The sequence below is a fragment of the Nematostella vectensis genome, chromosome 14, assembly GCF_932526225.1.
Source record: "Nematostella vectensis chromosome 14, jaNemVect1.1, whole genome shotgun sequence".
Taxonomy (NCBI): domain Eukaryota; kingdom Metazoa; phylum Cnidaria; class Anthozoa; order Actiniaria; family Edwardsiidae; genus Nematostella; species Nematostella vectensis.
In genome coordinates this window covers 5248826-5264356 of record NC_064047.1, presented here as the reverse complement: position 1 = coordinate 5264356, position 15531 = coordinate 5248826, and the positions used below count along the sequence as shown (strand labels likewise).

Below are 15531 nucleotides of genomic sequence, written 5' to 3'. Positions count from 1 at the left end.
ACCAGGACATATCATACCCAGCCACACCCTGAGATAGGTACCATAACCAAGACATATAATACCCAGCCATACTACAGAGATAGGTACCATAACCAAGACATATCATACCAAGCCACACCAGAGAGATTAATACCATAACCAAGACATATCATACCCAGCCACACCCCTGAGATAGGTACCATAACCAAGACATATCATACCCAGCCACACCACAGAGATAGGTACCATAACCAGGAAATATCATACCCAGCTACACCCCTGGGATAGGGGCCATTCTAGGTGTGGTCAGGCACCTATCTTAGAGGCTGGGCGTGTTAAGTACCTTCTAAATCCTCTGTCGATGAGATCCTGATAATCTTGACAAGTTAGCTGATGAGCCCACATTCCTAATGAAAAATGGTCAATGGCACAGTTTTTTTCTTATCAAATAAGGTTTAAAGTACAAACTAGGATACTAGCAGATATAACTTGAGATTCAAGATCTTCTCCAACATTTTCTGAAACATCTAAGTCCAGAGTTATTTATAATTTTGCTATCTAAGCTGAAAAAAAATCAGAGAATCCCTAAATTGTTATTTTGATGTGTTGCTGCTTTTGTATATACATTGCATGTATAAAAGGAGAACAAAGCTGTAAAATACTAAATTGGAGGTATACTGGATGTTCAGCTTTTTCCTCTACAATACTTATTTGCTTTGCAAAAAGATGAAATTTGAACTATTTCTATGTCCTTATTTGATTTTTACGTAAATATTTTTTTACAATATTCAACTTATCTAAGTGGTGAAAAAAAATATGTATTCAGGAGATCAGCCTTTAGGCAATGGCTGAATCTATGTTTTTAAAGCTGAATTGGCATCCATGGTCCTAATTAACCACAAATCAAAGTCACCAGACACACCAGCCAGCATTTATGCAATCCCCCTCAGTATCAACTCTTTCTCTGTATAATCCCGACGTACTTGATCGTTGAAAATCGATCATCGGAAATCAATCAATAAATCAATACCAATCGATGGAAGTTCCTTTATTTGTATCGATTGGTATTGGCCAATCGATGACCAATCGAAAGTCACACAAAGATCATCAGCCAATCACATCGATTGATATCGATTCATAGTGATTTACATCGATAACCTGCAGAGACCACAAGGGGGGATTTTGTTTTGCGCATGTTGCTGTATTTGAGAAGCCAAATTTAATTGCACCTGATAATGGATCTTTAGCCCGGTCTTCAGACATACACCAAATGTATGCATAGGCTTCACCGTTTAAAGTCGCAGTATAAGGTACTCGTGAACATTTTGTTTGGTAGTCAGGGATCTCGAAAGAATCTTTTGGATTGGTGAAAAATGTCCGAATTTCCGGGGTGTACTGATTGGAGTGTAGCATTTTTCATAGGCTATGGAATTTAAGAGATGACAAGTTTTTTTTTTTTTGCATTTTACCAGGGCATTTTGTTTTTCTGAAGGAGAAAAGGGGAAAATATGTGTGCACAAGTCAACCCCTAATGATTCTCTCGAATCCACGAACGCTGCTCAAAACACATTTCACAAGTACCACTTCGCACCGCTTTCGAAGTTTTGCAAAAAAAGAAACCAATAAACGGCTTTCTGCAACCTAGGTTTCTCCAAATATTCACTTGAACCGGATCTTAATTTTGCTCTTGTAATTTTGCCGCGCACCCAAACTTGCGTAATTGTAACGCAGCATCGCCAGCACCAATTTTATGTTTTTACTGATAACAAAACTCATTACATAATGCAGCTTACATAGAAAAGTCTAGCAATTTTTCGTTGATGTATCAAGCCACCCTGAGTCCTATTGTCAAGGGATTTTACGCTTTTCAGTGAAATGAGGGGAAAATCGAGAAATTTACTAGTTGAAAACTCCCTAATTCTAAAATATACCGTTGCAACAAAAGATGTTAATAGATAACAGTCAATCATCAATCGATGAAAATCGATCAACAATCAATACCAATCGATGAAAGGTCATGAATACCTTGGTTATTGATTGGTCATCGATTTCCAATATCAATCAATTGATTGTTATCGATTGCTAATGATTGGTATCGATTGCGATTGATTATCAGTTTTATGGATTAAGTACGTTGGGGTATAAACTTAATCCAATATTTAGACTACGAAAATTAAAAAAATCTTATTGACAACAACCCATGTAAGCCCATGTCATTACTATACAAGTAAAGAGAGAAAAAGGACCCGAACCTCCCTGCTTTCCAACCTAATGGACTTATCACTTACCGTGGGAATAGTTAGAGTCTGTACTTCCACAGTAACCGCACCGGTAACCCTCCCGATCACGGAAGTTCTCGACGATAGTGCGATCCGACATCTTGGATTCCTTATGTCACGGATCGGTTGATGGGCCCCCTATGGAAATTATCCCATGAGCCTCCAGTATAAATCAAAAGAGCTCTTTTGTCCAAATAAATAAGCTCATAATATATAAAACACATACATAAATTCGCTGAGGATTCGATTTGAAAGTAATTTTGACCAATTTATTGTCCTAGAGTTTGGAGTATAAAATAGAAAATAATAATATAACAGGGGCTCATAAGTAGGGGCAATCATCTGTATTGTATTATATAAATGATAACTTTATTCCAATAAATACCAATACAGGTATATTAGGATAATATACAAAGTAGGTTGGCTTATATGCCTATCCTCTATTCATAATAATTAATTACATCATCACAAAATTTCAGGACTAGGCTCGTAATGGAGTCATCTGTTAAGCTCATAATATAAAAAAAAGGTCTTTTGGCCTTAAAAGTTTGAAAGAGTTATTGATTGCAAATAGATCATTAAAAAATACTCGACGTATATCATTCCCCAACCTTATACTCATCCCCAACCTTATTTTTTTCACATTTTTCACAAATCCTTAATTCATAAGGTAAATTTTTATAGCGGCCTGTTTCAATTGCTAGTTTGTGTGCCGAGACACGCAATCTAGTCATAGATTGTCGGCGTCTAACATTAGCTTCTGATAAATATTTTTCTAGTTTAAAATTTGTCTTGATCTTGCAATAAGTGCGTAGCTTTCCACTACTTTGATTTAACTTTGCCTGGGTTCTCCAAAATGTTGCATAACTTTTATATAGTACTTTCTTAATATATTTTCCTAGGGTATGAATTTGTTGGCCTTCAATATCTATTTCCTGTAGTGTCTTTAAATCACACCAAGCAAATAGGGAATTGATAAACCTTACAGGGACATTAGATGTTGAAGAAAGGCTGATCTTCGCCGTTTCCCCCACTAAGGTGTTTTCATATATCCTACTTTTTATTCGGCACCAATATTTTGCCACCAGGAAACTATTAGTAGGGCTTTTCCCAGTTCTCCATATATAGTTAAATTTGTAGTTTTTGAGTCCTAGTTTTTGACTCCTAGTATACGCTTGAAAAACTTCAGTTGCAGTTTTTCGAAATCATTGGATACTTTGAAAAATTTAGTCTTAAAAATTTCATACGATGAAGCCCTTCCTAAAAGGCATGTACCCCAAATTTCACAACCGTACAGTAACACTGGTACAACGAGTGACGAAAACAATTTCAACAGTACTTGTATTGACACATTTTCAACATTTGACAGACGGTTCAAAATACAGTGGTATACACGTGTGGCTTTGTTTTATAGACTTTTTAGGGCAATTTTAAAATTTCCCGAGAAATGAAACTGCAGACCTAGATATGTGTATTCGTCTACACATTCTAATGTCTCTTCACCGTAGTCCCATTTACCTGTTGTTGCGTTTCCTAGGATTAGAGGATTAGGCTATTTTTAGACGCGCGCGCACGAACGGGCCAATCATCTACTTTGACGTTGGTCTCGCGCGCGAGTGACGTGACGTTTGCACGCGCAAATTACGGAAGAATATATTTTTTTATCTATCATCCGTCGGTTTTGTTTGTTTCCCAAAAGAATTGCAAGCTAGAATTGAAAGTCATAGGTAGGGTTGGATTCATATTAAAGAAGAGAGCAACAAAAAGTCAAAGTACCGAAAAGAGAACATAGCTTTTTGAGATTAGCTTGTTAGCGGATTAGCTTGCTAGGGGCAATTATCCTAATTAAAGAAAAAAAAAAAAAAAAAAAAAAAAAGTCTGAGACTGCGCGTGCAGTTGAGCTCAGCCAAAACGTCAACACAAAGGTGGAAAGGTTGAATCTGATTGGCTCATCCGCGCGTCTAAAAATAGCCTGATCCTAAGAAAACGCCGTGACACCTATATAGTACCTGAACTTGGGACAGTTGATTGCCCCTATGAGCCTCTGTATAATGACTTTGAAGATGGAAAAAAAAAGGTCACTTGGGTTCCCTGTGGAAGGAAAAGTTCAAACGCTGACTGCTGATCGTGGGCTCGAAACACGCGGAACTGTCTTCCATCGATGCCAGTAATTTCTGTTTGGTGAAGATTTATAAAAAAAAAGTCATGTCTGACTTCGATATGCCTTCCTCGAGTTCGCTTGGGGGCCTGGATAGCTCCAAAAGAGCTCAATTAATGGATCAAGTCAAAACCCAAATCGCTCTAGCGAACGCACAAGAATTACTTCAAGTAAGATGTTTCTTATATGGAAATGCTTATGCAACGTTAGTTAACATTTCATCAACGTTCTCTATCGTCTTAGTTCTTGTAAAAAATAATACACTTTGTATCTCTATACTAGCAATAGCCTGTTTTGTCACAAACTGCAGCATAAGTTTGGCTGTACATACGATTGAATGTACATATAGTGAGTAGTAAGTATCCAGAAATTCGTATTCAAATGGTTTGTGGTTTCCTTTACAGTCCCAAGGAAAGTTGTTTTCCCCCATTTACTCCTTTGATGCTTTTGCTTCTTCATTCAACACAACTTGTGATGAATGAGAGTTTTGTACTGCTTACTTATCAGTAGAGATGCCTGGGTAGAGTCATTCCATGAGGATTACTATGAAATGTTGATTCATTTGTTATTTTCTTCATGATTTCAGAAAATCTCGGATAAATGCTTTAAAAAGTGTATCTTCAAACCTGGGGCTTCACTGGACAACTCAGAACAGGTGCAGTAATTATTCAACTTGCTATCTATGGGTATCCACCCTCCCCCACCCTTTTGAGTGAACCCTCATTCTAATGGATTATTATGTCAACTAAGTCTTCTCCAAATGGATAGCAGTTAAGATGTGGTTATAGAAAGGAGAGCAAAAAACTTTCCCATCTCTGTTTACTAGTGTTATTTTTGTTCAGTATAGAGGTTTTTCAGTCATGTCTTTTATTGTTGATTGTATAAGATTACTGCATGTGTTTCCCATACTTACAAGTTTTATTCCTTGTTTAAACAGAAGTGCATAGCATTGTGTATGGACCGCTATATGGATTCCTGGAATACCGTCTCACGAGTTTACACTGCAAGGCTACAAAAGGAACACAGTAATATGTCGGGGGGTTATTGATAAATGTAAATTATCCCATTGGAGTACAACACTATAGGTCAAAATCTGGAAATTTGTACTATATTGTAGTATAATTTTGATTTTATTTGTATACATTTTTATACCTTAAGCTTTCTATGTTGCATAGAAACTATGTATGAATAGATAATTTAACAAATACAGGGCTATAAACTTGCGAATTTTATACTGATATTGTTATTTTGAATCTCAGAAGATTTGTTTTAAGGGGCAGACCATAAGCATTTTGATAGGGGAGAAGGCAGGGTTAACATAAAAAAATAATGAGCAGACCTGAAATGTAAGAAAGGAATCATGCAAGGGGGAATTAAAGCCGCATTGTCACCAGCTTACTTCCGGTCGATTACGTAACAATCTCCGATGATTTTAAACGGAAAACGCGAAAAATATTTAAAAAAATTAAAAGCAGTATGTCTATTGGAAGTTTCTTCGAGGATGTGATCGATAATTTAGAGCGAATGACCTGTTAAATGTCTTGGATTCTAATAGATTCTTTTGTCTTTTAACAGTTGAGGTTTCCGTCGGACCTCCGGAAGTAAACTGGTGACAATGCAGCTTTAAAGGAAAAAGAAAGCATGCACAATAAGGAAAAAAACATATCCTGCACAATCTCACACACACACACAAATGGCATTGCACCCCCCTCTCCCCCCTCCCATCAAATTTCTAATGGTCTACCTCTAACAGGCATGGTAATTAAAGTGCAGGGTTCAAAATAACTTTTTTAAAGTCTGCTAGATTATTCTGGCTCTTGGTGGCGAAAAAAAGCCTGCATCCCCAAATTATGAAAGGGGAATACAGAGGAGCAGGCAAAGACCTGAAAACATACCGCTATCGCCGGCAGCCGGCCTCTATTTTGAACCCTGAAGTGTGTGCTAGTCAGAGTTCATTCAGTCATGCAGACTTAAAAGAGGGATTATTGCCAATATGTTAAAGTGCTTCTTCTGATACTGAGATTCATAAAAGATTGAAATCGAATAATTATTGTACGTATATTTTCGATGTTCCAAAGTCAAACTACTTTGCACAATCCAATAGTTTAGAAAAGAGAGATGACTTTATTTGTTTCTTTTCAAACCATGACCATTTGCATTATTGTGTGGTTACAAAAATTTCTGGTTTAATTCCCAATTGATGGCATGTCAGCAGTCTGTTTTTCCCCTCTCAGTTCCTAGACTGTGACTTAACCATAAAGTAGGTGTTTTGTGCTTATATCAGGAGTCTTCACCCGCAACTTGGAAATACTGTGTGTCTTGTTTTAACCTTGCCCTAAGGGCCTTCTGGGTAATTTTTATAATCGCGTCTAGCTGATTGTGCTAGCGACCGGTCGTCTGCATATTTACATACAAAACGTTATATAAGCTATAATGCATATATTCACAATAACGCCATAAAAAGTTGGACTAAAATACCTTTTTACATTCCTTCTACAACGTGTCAAGATCCTGCTATATTGATCTTCAACGGCACACCTTTTGCTATGAGAACCATTGAAATCATGATCTCGTCACTATTTACAGTGAAAAGATCTTTTTATAGAACGTCGAGCCTGATATTTCACCAAGTTCAAAGAACATGCCAAGGGAAAATATTTTTATGTGGATGTGATGAATTGTGTTCATAATAACAACCTTATATATTAATAATTTGTGCAATTTTCTCCCAATACTTCATTGGATATTATATTTTTATATACATTGCAAGTAAGAGAACAACGGCCCAGCTCAACTTGAAAATTAGACAAACTTGAGAATCTATTCAAGGATCACACTTTTTTCTCCGTTATTCAGCATATCATAGGGACGACAGCGCACTAGGGATCCCATAGCACTTCATCTTTCCGAGTGTGTGGTAACCGTACTCATTAGCGTCGTTAAAATCCCCAAACCTCATCTCGCGTACTGGAAGCGCGGTCTTATCGGTCAGCAGCCCCTCGTCGCTACGCAACACGCCATCGTTGCTGTCACAGTTACAGCCTTTTGACGGGCTAGCACACGATGACGTCATACCACATGAGCAGTTGTGGCTCCCAGGAGTTGCACCTCCCCAGTACGTCATATTAGCATTGTCGCGTGACACCCACCAAGCGTACCCTTCCTCGAGGAACATTGCATTGTGGCATTCCCATCGTATGTACTGCTCGCAGTGTATGGAGAACTCGGTAAGTTTTGCTAGCTGCTTCCAGCTCGCGCCTTGGTATGTGACAGGACGGGAGTAAGATCCGGGAACTTGGACGTCATCGTGGACGTAGGTCCGAGCCTCGCTATCATGACTTATGACCGTCACACCCACCCCTCCCTTGTCAGTCATATTACAGTACACGTTGAACGCGGGCTCGCCCTCTGAACCGTCTGGATCTATACTGTAAATACCGCTGGGGGAGAGGGGAGAGGTGCTTCTGATAACGCTGCACGATGAAGCTGGAAAATAGATGTGATGGGTGTGAATGAAATAGAGATTATAAATGAAATTATTATAGATTTAAAAGTGCAGACAGACAGAACGCAACAGAAATGGCCGAAAATAATAACTAGATGCAGGGGCCCATTAGTAGGGGCAATCATCTGTGTTATACGTGTCACGGCGTTTCCTAAGATCAGGCTATTTTTAGACGCGCCGCACGAACGGGCCAATCAGTTACGTTGACGTTGGTCGCGCGAGCGAGTGACGTGAGGCTGCACGCGCATATTGCAGTTAGGAAGAATATTTTTTTATCCATCCTCCTCCGTCGGTTTTGTTTGTTTACTAAAAGAATTGCAAGCTAGAATTCAAAGTCATAGGTAGGGTTGGATTCATATAAAAGAAGAGAGCAACGAAAGTCAAAGTACCGAAGAGAGAACAAAGCTTTTTGTCTGAGACTGCACGTGCAGTTGAGCTCAGCCAAAACGTCAACACAAAGATCGAATCTGATTGGCTAATCCGCGCGTCTTAAAATAGCCTTTTCCTAGGAAACGCTGTGACACTTATATAATACCAGATTGTGGGGAAGTTGATTACCCCTACTTATGAGCCCCAGCTAGACGCATGTACCTGTTGCACAGGTTTGTCCAGTGTATCCGGGTAAGCATGTGCATTGGAAGTATGGCTCGTGGTAAGAAGAGGCGCACGCTCCGTTGATACATGGAGAGTCTGCGCATGGCATCTAGAAACAAACGGTACACGTGTTTGCCACGCCCTTGTTTTAAATGTAGAATATTCTACAAGATGAATAAGTTTTTAAATGTTTATAAGCAACTTAAAAAACATACAACTATGATATATTATTTCGTGCTTTTAAGCTAAAAATTATAACTTTTAAATCAATTCTAACATCAGGTTTTAGTAATTTAGTTATTTTTCGTAAAAAAAAATACCTTTCCATAATGACTGAATTCTTTGTCAGAAATCAGGTATTTCGAGAGGTTGAATCTATCCACGGAAAGAAGCTCGCAGAGAATTCTTTCGTTCTTTGCTAAGTTTAACCTGACGTTCAGCGATCGGCACCAGTCCTCTCTAAGACACGCGGACGTGCATCCCATGACGTCACCAGCATATACGATTTTTTTAGAAACTGTATAAAAGAACATGCCGTTTATCATTTCAATTTAATTGTTGTCTACTTTTTTAAGTAGCACAGGCTGGGTAACTGGGAAAGAAGTACTTATAAGTTTTGTATAAAAACATAAACATCAGTTGTCTTGTGATTCCAGCTTTAATTCCTTAGGTTTCAATTTACTTGTTTTACACATGAATGAAGGATAATTTGGCATTTTCAACGATGCATTTTTCCCGCGAATTTCGCGCATTTTTATTGCTGCTTACTCAGCAAATCTTGCGCAAATGCTCATGGGAGGTGTCGACTCCAGTCCCCCCTAACCACCTCGCCAAACATGCTCGCACGAGATTTCGATTTCAATGTTTGACAAATGTTGCCATATCCTCGTTCCCGGGGTCCCACTCTCCCCTCCCCCCACGGGCAAGGAGGAAAGGGGATACGAGGGGAAGACCCTGGGAACGGGGATGTGTCAGTCCCGTACACTAGCCCCAGCTCTCTCGCGTGGCCATTCAAAACAAATAACCTGCAAACTACGAACAAGTTCGCGTATTCTCGGATAGAAAACTGCTCTGAAACTCAACATAACCGCCAGTTACGCAGGCAAGTGACACATCAGCCTGAAATATACACACCTTCTACATCAGGATACTATTCGCTCAAATAGTTAAATATATACGGTAAAATGATATACTGAAAGAAGAAAAAAGTTGGCTTGTAGAAGTTTGTTTATTTTCTCTATAAACCCGTAAAAATACTTCAAAATGGCGCTTTTTACCGTATAAATAGTGGCGAAAACAGTGTCTTTTAGTGCGATTTCTTAAATGAGATTTGTTTTGAGCGTTATCTACAACGGGTTATTTTTTGGGAGATCGGATTTTGGCAGCTCGTCAAACAGAACTTCATTTTCTAAAGACTTTAGTCACTCTTTTTAAAAACTAAGAGTTAGGATTTTTCCTCGCGCGATCAGTAAAAACGCGTCAAATCTACGCCCATCTGTTGTGAAAACGAGGTCAGTACCACCATTTTTTTAATTAGATTTTTTGAAAGCCTTTACTTCAGTAGTAGAACTTCATTATTAGAACTATTTCAAGGGAATTACCTTAAAAACACTCTTCTTTTATAAGAACGTCTAATTGTCAGTTGAGGCTGAAAATTTTAACCAGATAGCGAAGTTTCAAGGTTGACTCACCTGGTAACCCGTGTTCTCCAGATGAGTGAGTTGAAACAAGGCGCTTGTTCTCTATCTGCATTAAAAATATCGACCGCTTGCTGCCGTCTGTGTTAAGTCCCAGGCCCAAGCACAAAACTATCGACATAACCCACCAAAAGGCGCAAAGATAGCAAAAGGTAGGTAGCGAAAAGAAAGATCCTTGAAGTCTCATAACTGAGCAGCGAGCTGTTAAAATGGATAGGTCCCACTGCGGGTTCAAAACTTTAATAACCCCCGAAACCCAAGAATCGTTAATTTTTAATGCAACGTTAATTAGCTGTTCAAATATTAACATCTCAGTTTGTTTCACTGTGACATGTTTTAACTGTCACTGCTAAACCACTCAGTAATTGACAATTTGTTAGTTTTATAACGTAAATTGTATTTTTTTTACCTTCATAAAAATCATCGACCGCTTATCTGTGTAAAGCCCTGGGCCAAGTACACAACTATCGATATAACCCACCAAAAGTCCTAAACAAGATAGCAAAGAAGCGATATCCGCGATTTGTCATTATGACTAAGTTAGATGATAGGTCCCGCTGAAACGTTAATGACCTCTTAAAACTAATTGTGATGCTGGAGATTCGTTAATTTCTAATTTAGCTTTGCTTAGCTATTTAATCATAAACATCTCAATTCCTATCACTATCACTAATTTCAATGTTATGTTTTAACCGTCACAACTAATATTTTTTGGCTAATTAATCTAATCTCGGGTTTTACCGGGACTGGGACTCAGTAAAACTAATTCTATAAAACATCAATTTCCTACAGACAGTCATCTTTTCTTCTTACTTTTGTGTACACTTGATGTGTTTTTTTTTTTACTCGTCCTTAAAAAAAGTGGATAGGTCCCATTGCAGGTTCGACATCTCTAATTAAGTACTGATTAAGAAACGTTAAATAATGCAGACGTTTATTAGCAGCTGAAATATGAACCCCTCAATTTGTCTGGGATATTTTTAACTGTACACATAAACCGCTTTTTTTCTCCAGTTGATCAAACTGGAAAGAAACTTTTTACCTTTTGCTGAACTTTTGTTTGTTGGATTAATATATATTCTCGAGTTTTTCCCAGAATAATAATACTATTTTACTTCTAACCTATTTTTTTCCTGCTGCTGGCAGTATCCACAGTCATCCTGTTCTTATTTATCAGTGATCCTAATGAGGTAATTCAGCAATTTTTTTTGTGCTTTTCATGAAAGAAATATTCTCATTTGCGCGCGCCAATGAACAAACCATTTTTAAGTAAGAGTTAATTACCGAGAGCCGAGGCAATAAGTGATATACATCCCGAAAACTCTCCCGGTAATTACAGGTAATTTAGAGAAACGCCCCCAGAAAAGTTTTCGGACTCCCTGGCGAGGAAGAGCGTTTATCAAACCAAAGCTTTTATAGCGTAGCGCGCCGATACGGGTTCCCGACAAGTAAGCTTAAATTATAATTTCCAAAGTTTATGAATAGATTGGCTAAATAGTTATTGAAATCCTAGTTTTGTCGATGTCTGTAGACAACTTGCACCATAAATATTGCTGTGTCATCAGCATTTTTCGAAAGAAAGACAAAGAATAAGTAAATAAAGTCTCATTTTGTAGAAAAACTTCTAATAATTTCGCAAAGCTGTTTATATTTTGTTAGGCGCACTGTGACAGATAAATGTCAAATCATTGACAGAGATGAAACCTGATTGGTTTGTAGGAAATCCCATAAAATGATGTTAGCCTTGATTGGCCCACTTTTTACCGGGCAGTGGAATGGTTTTCTCTGTGATGAAAACTTTCTACAACTCGACACAACTAGAACATGAAGCTTTTTGCCGTAAGTTAGCGGGCAATTAAGGTTTTGGAAGAAACACCCAAAAAGTTTACCGGGTGACTTTCCGGATTTCTGAGTTTATCGGCGTTTAAAGAAACGACCACCTGGAAACACAAGTAGTGCTGTTCCATATTTCTCAATTAAAAAAAAAAATTGAACTAACTAATTATCTCATAAGGATCACTGATTCCACATTAAACTTCCACGCTGTGTAGCCATTTTGGGAAACAAGGTAAGCTAAATAATAACGGCAATATTTTGGGGGTAGTTGCTTTTGGGGTCACAGGTTTTAGGTTTAAGGTCTTCGTTTTGTAGACACTTTGCTATCAAAAGGGCTGCGCACACAAAAAAGACAACTTTGACAGGCTTGAATTTTGGCTTTGCAGGATTTTGGAAACTTCAATCCAACACAATTAAGTGGATATCACGGTATTTTCCAAAATGAGTTTTATTAGATTACACAGGTTATCATATTTAACAGTTATTGCTTGTTTCGTTGAAAATTGAACTAAATAGCTTTAAAACATATACATTGAGAAATCTTTAAAGGAAATCCCTGGGTGGTCGACCTGCCTTTATATCTTTGCTCCTCTGTAAAAACAAATAAACAAATAAACAAACAAACATTACTGTATGTTTATGCTGAATTTACAATTCAAGTTATTACATTTGTTGCATTAGTGATGTATTAGGTCATCAATCGGTTTGGTTTCATATAAGAAACAAATCATGATACACCTATTTCAATATATTTTGTCAGTGCAAATGTGAATAAGTCTCTTTACTCTTAAGGGTAATTACTATAAGCAGTGATTTGTCTTACAACTACCATTTGCCATTCACCATTTACCCTGACAACAATGAAGGGGGTAGCTGCAACCAGCCAATAAAATGGTTGATAAAGTGATGTCTAAATCATTTATAGACTCAATAGTAAGTGAAACCAATATGCCATAACTCCATTTAACTCAATATGCCAGTAAGTGTAACCAATATGCCATAACTCAATATGCTAGTAAGTATAATTAGAAAAGGGCAATCATGTCGCCATTTTATGCTCCTGCACAAAACCAGTCACTCACAGAATCCTTTTCCGTCAGATAGTAAGTAGCAAGTAACGGAGAAACTTTCAATCAAACATCATTAACAACATATCAGCATTTTACATTGAAAAAATCATCAATCTTTATTTCGCTGATAGTTCTTCCCTTGGGCAATGCTAGCTAGAGTCCTATAGTACATTATAACATGATAGTTGTCACCTGTATGTATTTGCTAGTTAGAGTCCTATAGTGCATTATAACATGATAGTTGTCACCTGTATGTATTTGATTCCCCAGTACAGCACTCCAGGTACAACCAATGCCACCATGGTGGAATAGAACACTGTTCTTGGGCGGAACTTGAAGAACTGGTCAGAGTTCTCCCTTATCCAGCCAAACCTCTCAATTGCTGGGTCTTTCTGTAAATTATGCAGAAAAACCATATTGCATGATCGTCTGTCTCTACAAATCTGTTTAACACTGACTCAAGTTACAGTAAGCCTATCAATTGATTATTGAATCATGTACAGATGTCTCAATCTACACAACATATGTCAGAGTTCTTTCTATCCAGCCAAACTTCTCAATAGGTCTGTCTGGAAAATCACATTATTTGCAATTTCCATATCAGAGAGAGACAGTATCAGCTTTCCCAGTATTACTAGTCTTTGTGCACCTTACTCCCAAGTTTTTGTAAATATATATGTTTCATTTTTAGCCAATCGAAAAAAAAAAAAAAAAAAAGAAAACAATATCACCCTAATGCCTGGAGCACATTAGCAACAAAATGACATAATAACATGGGTGTGTGCACTCTTATGTTCGTATGTTAAGCCGACATAACAACATAGCCATAAAGACATAAAAAAATGTTTTTTTCTCTTATGTTGTAATGTCCATGTCGTTATGTCAGGCTTATGTCATTATGGCGAACCATTCACACTTGAACTTACAAACATTAGAGTGCCCTTGCCAACGTCATTATGTTACTAGTGTGCACCAGGCATTAACCCCCCCCCCCCAATATAAACAGAGAAGCATCAATATTAAGGAGTTTTTGAGTTTTTTAATTATTTGTTTTGTTGCTGTTTGTTTATCTGACAGCAAGTGAACCCTACATGTAGCCTGTGGCAAAGCTAGGAAGACATAAAATGGAACGAAATCCATGAATCTTAGTAACCAAGGGGCATTGTTTAAGTAAGAAAAAGCGGCGATCAGTTTAAGGATAGCTTTAATTCTGTTTGGTTTTTTTAAGTCCTCCATTGTTTTCTTTTCCCGTGAATTATCAGAAATTATCTGTCTCTGTTGAATCATCTCTGCGTAAAAAAAGACAATGCACTAATAAACATTATTGATACCTTTATGTAATTAAAGGGTTGTGCTAACTGTATCTTTTACTTACAATCAATCCACAACACATCTCTGGGGGACGAGCTGGCTGCTTCGCTAAAACCGCCTGACACAAAAGATAAAATAACCGATATATCAGCTATACCGTAATGAACTTGAGTTAAAATACATAAGCTTTTAAAAAAAGGCGAGAAATCGTTGAAATACAAGGATTTACCTTCAATTTTAGCGTTTCTTGTAGCGGATCTGGGCCCATCGTGTTGCCCGCCATCTTGGATTGGCTACAAGACCCAGCATCCCGTGGGGACTGGGTCGAAAAATCACACAGGGCGCCCAAGTTGTTTATTTTGTAATGTATAACTCTACCCCGATAGCTCAAATCTCGCGAGAAAAGGCAAAACGAATCTCAAGGCACCGACTTTTAGTAATTGCATCTTCCAACTTTTAAGTGTCTTATATAGCCTGCCCTCCTGGTCAGAGCCCGAGGGGAAGGGAAAAATTTCGGCTTAGGAACCCTTATAATGGAGTTCCCCTTCCCATTCATAATAAAGTTATTGAGAAGTGTTCACAAGGCTTCTCAAGGCGGCCAGCGCCAGTTAATGAGAGAGGTTCGATACTCTGCGACTTGGGTACACATGTCCTTACTCTTGGCACATTATACGATAATCATTTCAGGTGCAAATTTGACATTTTCCAAAGATGCCAAGGGAGCAGCGCCCATAAAGAGCGCGAGATTTTAAATGCTTACCAATCCAACGTATACTGTAAACATCGTGCAGTTGGAAAGCGTTTTCGTTACGGTTCTGAGCATGTGTCATCACATTCCGTGATCTTTTGTTTTTAATAATATCTAACAACTATTGTTTTATGTTTGTAAAATTACGTTACTACGTTAGCACTACATATCGTATAAATACGAAAGATCATAAGTTTCTAATCTCGCCTGTTGGACAACGAGTACCACTGTGTAACCAAACTTTATGACATTTTAGAATAAGGCCTTAATCCTCGAGACTATAAATCCACGCATTCGATAGAGAAATACGTTCCCGGATTTTTTCCTACAAGGTTTTATCCCGTTTTTTCGTAT

The 15531-nt window shown here is 37.9% G+C and overlaps 4 protein-coding genes across 12 annotated transcripts in view; 1 reads left to right on the top strand and 3 right to left on the bottom strand.

Annotated features, from left to right (window-relative positions):
• LOC5504743 (arginyl-tRNA--protein transferase 1) overlaps positions 1 to 2397 on the bottom strand; it is a 39134-nt gene extending 36737 nt beyond the window's left edge. For 8 of the 9 annotated variants that reach the window (XR_007306461.1, XR_007306462.1, XM_048721553.1 and 5 more), the window contains exons 1-2: positions 2268 to 2391; positions 323 to 386 (exon numbers count right to left, since the gene is read on the bottom strand). Coding sequence is in view for 7 of the 9 variants with exons in the window: in XM_048721553.1 (XP_048577510.1) it covers positions 323 to 386; positions 2268 to 2358 (155 nt within the window). In the remaining 2 variants the exon portion in view is untranslated. Of the gene's footprint in view, positions 1 to 322; positions 387 to 2267 lie in introns of all 9 variants that reach the window. The other variant, XM_048721551.1, reaches the window with a different exon arrangement.
• A 1976-nt stretch (positions 2398 to 4373) lies between these two features.
• Positions 4374 to 5757, top strand: LOC5504742 (mitochondrial import inner membrane translocase subunit Tim13). The gene is made up of 3 exons (XM_001625577.3): positions 4374 to 4586; positions 5003 to 5071; positions 5354 to 5757. Exons 1-3 carry the CDS (start codon positions 4464 to 4466, stop codon positions 5462 to 5464), a joined length of 303 nt encoding a protein of 100 aa, XP_001625627.3. The 5' UTR covers positions 4374 to 4463; the 3' UTR covers positions 5465 to 5757.
• A 760-nt stretch (positions 5758 to 6517) lies between these two features.
• On the bottom strand, positions 6518 to 10513 carry LOC5504733 (contactin-associated protein 1). The gene is made up of 4 exons (XM_032373056.2): positions 10207 to 10513; positions 8836 to 9032; positions 8513 to 8624; positions 6518 to 7902 (listed from the first exon to the last, which is right to left on the bottom strand). Exons 1-4 carry the CDS (start codon positions 10397 to 10399, stop codon positions 7277 to 7279), a joined length of 1128 nt encoding a protein of 375 aa, XP_032228947.2. The 5' UTR covers positions 10400 to 10513; the 3' UTR covers positions 6518 to 7276.
• Positions 10514 to 12480: 1967 nt separating this feature from the next.
• LOC116612406 lies at positions 12481 to 14776 on the bottom strand. Its single transcript, XM_032373074.2, has 4 exons — positions 14659 to 14776; positions 14494 to 14547; positions 13367 to 13510; positions 12481 to 12639 (listed from the first exon to the last, which is right to left on the bottom strand). The coding sequence occupies exons 1-4, from the start codon at positions 14710 to 14712 to the stop codon at positions 12592 to 12594; spliced, it is 300 nt and encodes a 99-aa protein (XP_032228965.1). The 5' UTR covers positions 14713 to 14776; the 3' UTR covers positions 12481 to 12591.
• Between the last annotated feature and the right edge of the window lie 755 nt (positions 14777 to 15531).

What these genes read in the sequence shown, in the direction of transcription:
- LOC116612406 (XM_032373074.2), bottom strand. Translation starts at nt 14,712, where the DNA reads ATGGCGGGCAACACGATGGGCCCAGATCCGCTACAAGAAACGCTAAAA. An exon ending in AAGAAACGCTAAAATTGAAG is followed by an intron (nt 14,548 to 14,658) that starts GTAAATCCTTGT and finishes CTTTTGTGTCAG; the next exon opens with GCGGTTTTAGCGAAGCAGCC. An exon ending in GGGGAATCAAATACATACAG is followed by an intron (nt 12,640 to 13,366) that starts GTGACAACTATC and finishes TTGTTTTTACAG; the next exon opens with AGGAGCAAAGATATAAAGGC.
- LOC5504733 (XM_032373056.2), bottom strand. Translation starts at nt 10,399, where the DNA reads ATGAGACTTCAAGGATCTTTCTTTTCGCTACCTACCTTTTGCTATCTT. An exon ending in TGGAGAACACGGGTTACCAG is followed by an intron (nt 9,033 to 10,206) that starts GTGAGTCAACCT and finishes TCTTTTATACAG; the next exon opens with TTTCTAAAAAAATCGTATAT. An exon ending in AATTCAGTCATTATGGAAAG is followed by an intron (nt 8,625 to 8,835) that starts GTATTTTTTTTT and finishes GTTTGTTTCTAG; the next exon opens with ATGCCATGCGCAGACTCTCC.
- LOC5504742 (XM_001625577.3), top strand. Translation starts at nt 4,464, where the DNA reads ATGTCTGACTTCGATATGCCTTCCTCGAGTTCGCTTGGGGGCCTGGAT. An exon ending in ACGCACAAGAATTACTTCAA is followed by an intron (nt 4,587 to 5,002) that starts GTAAGATGTTTC and finishes TCATGATTTCAG; the next exon opens with AAAATCTCGGATAAATGCTT. An exon ending in CACTGGACAACTCAGAACAG is followed by an intron (nt 5,072 to 5,353) that starts GTGCAGTAATTA and finishes TTGTTTAAACAG; the next exon opens with AAGTGCATAGCATTGTGTAT.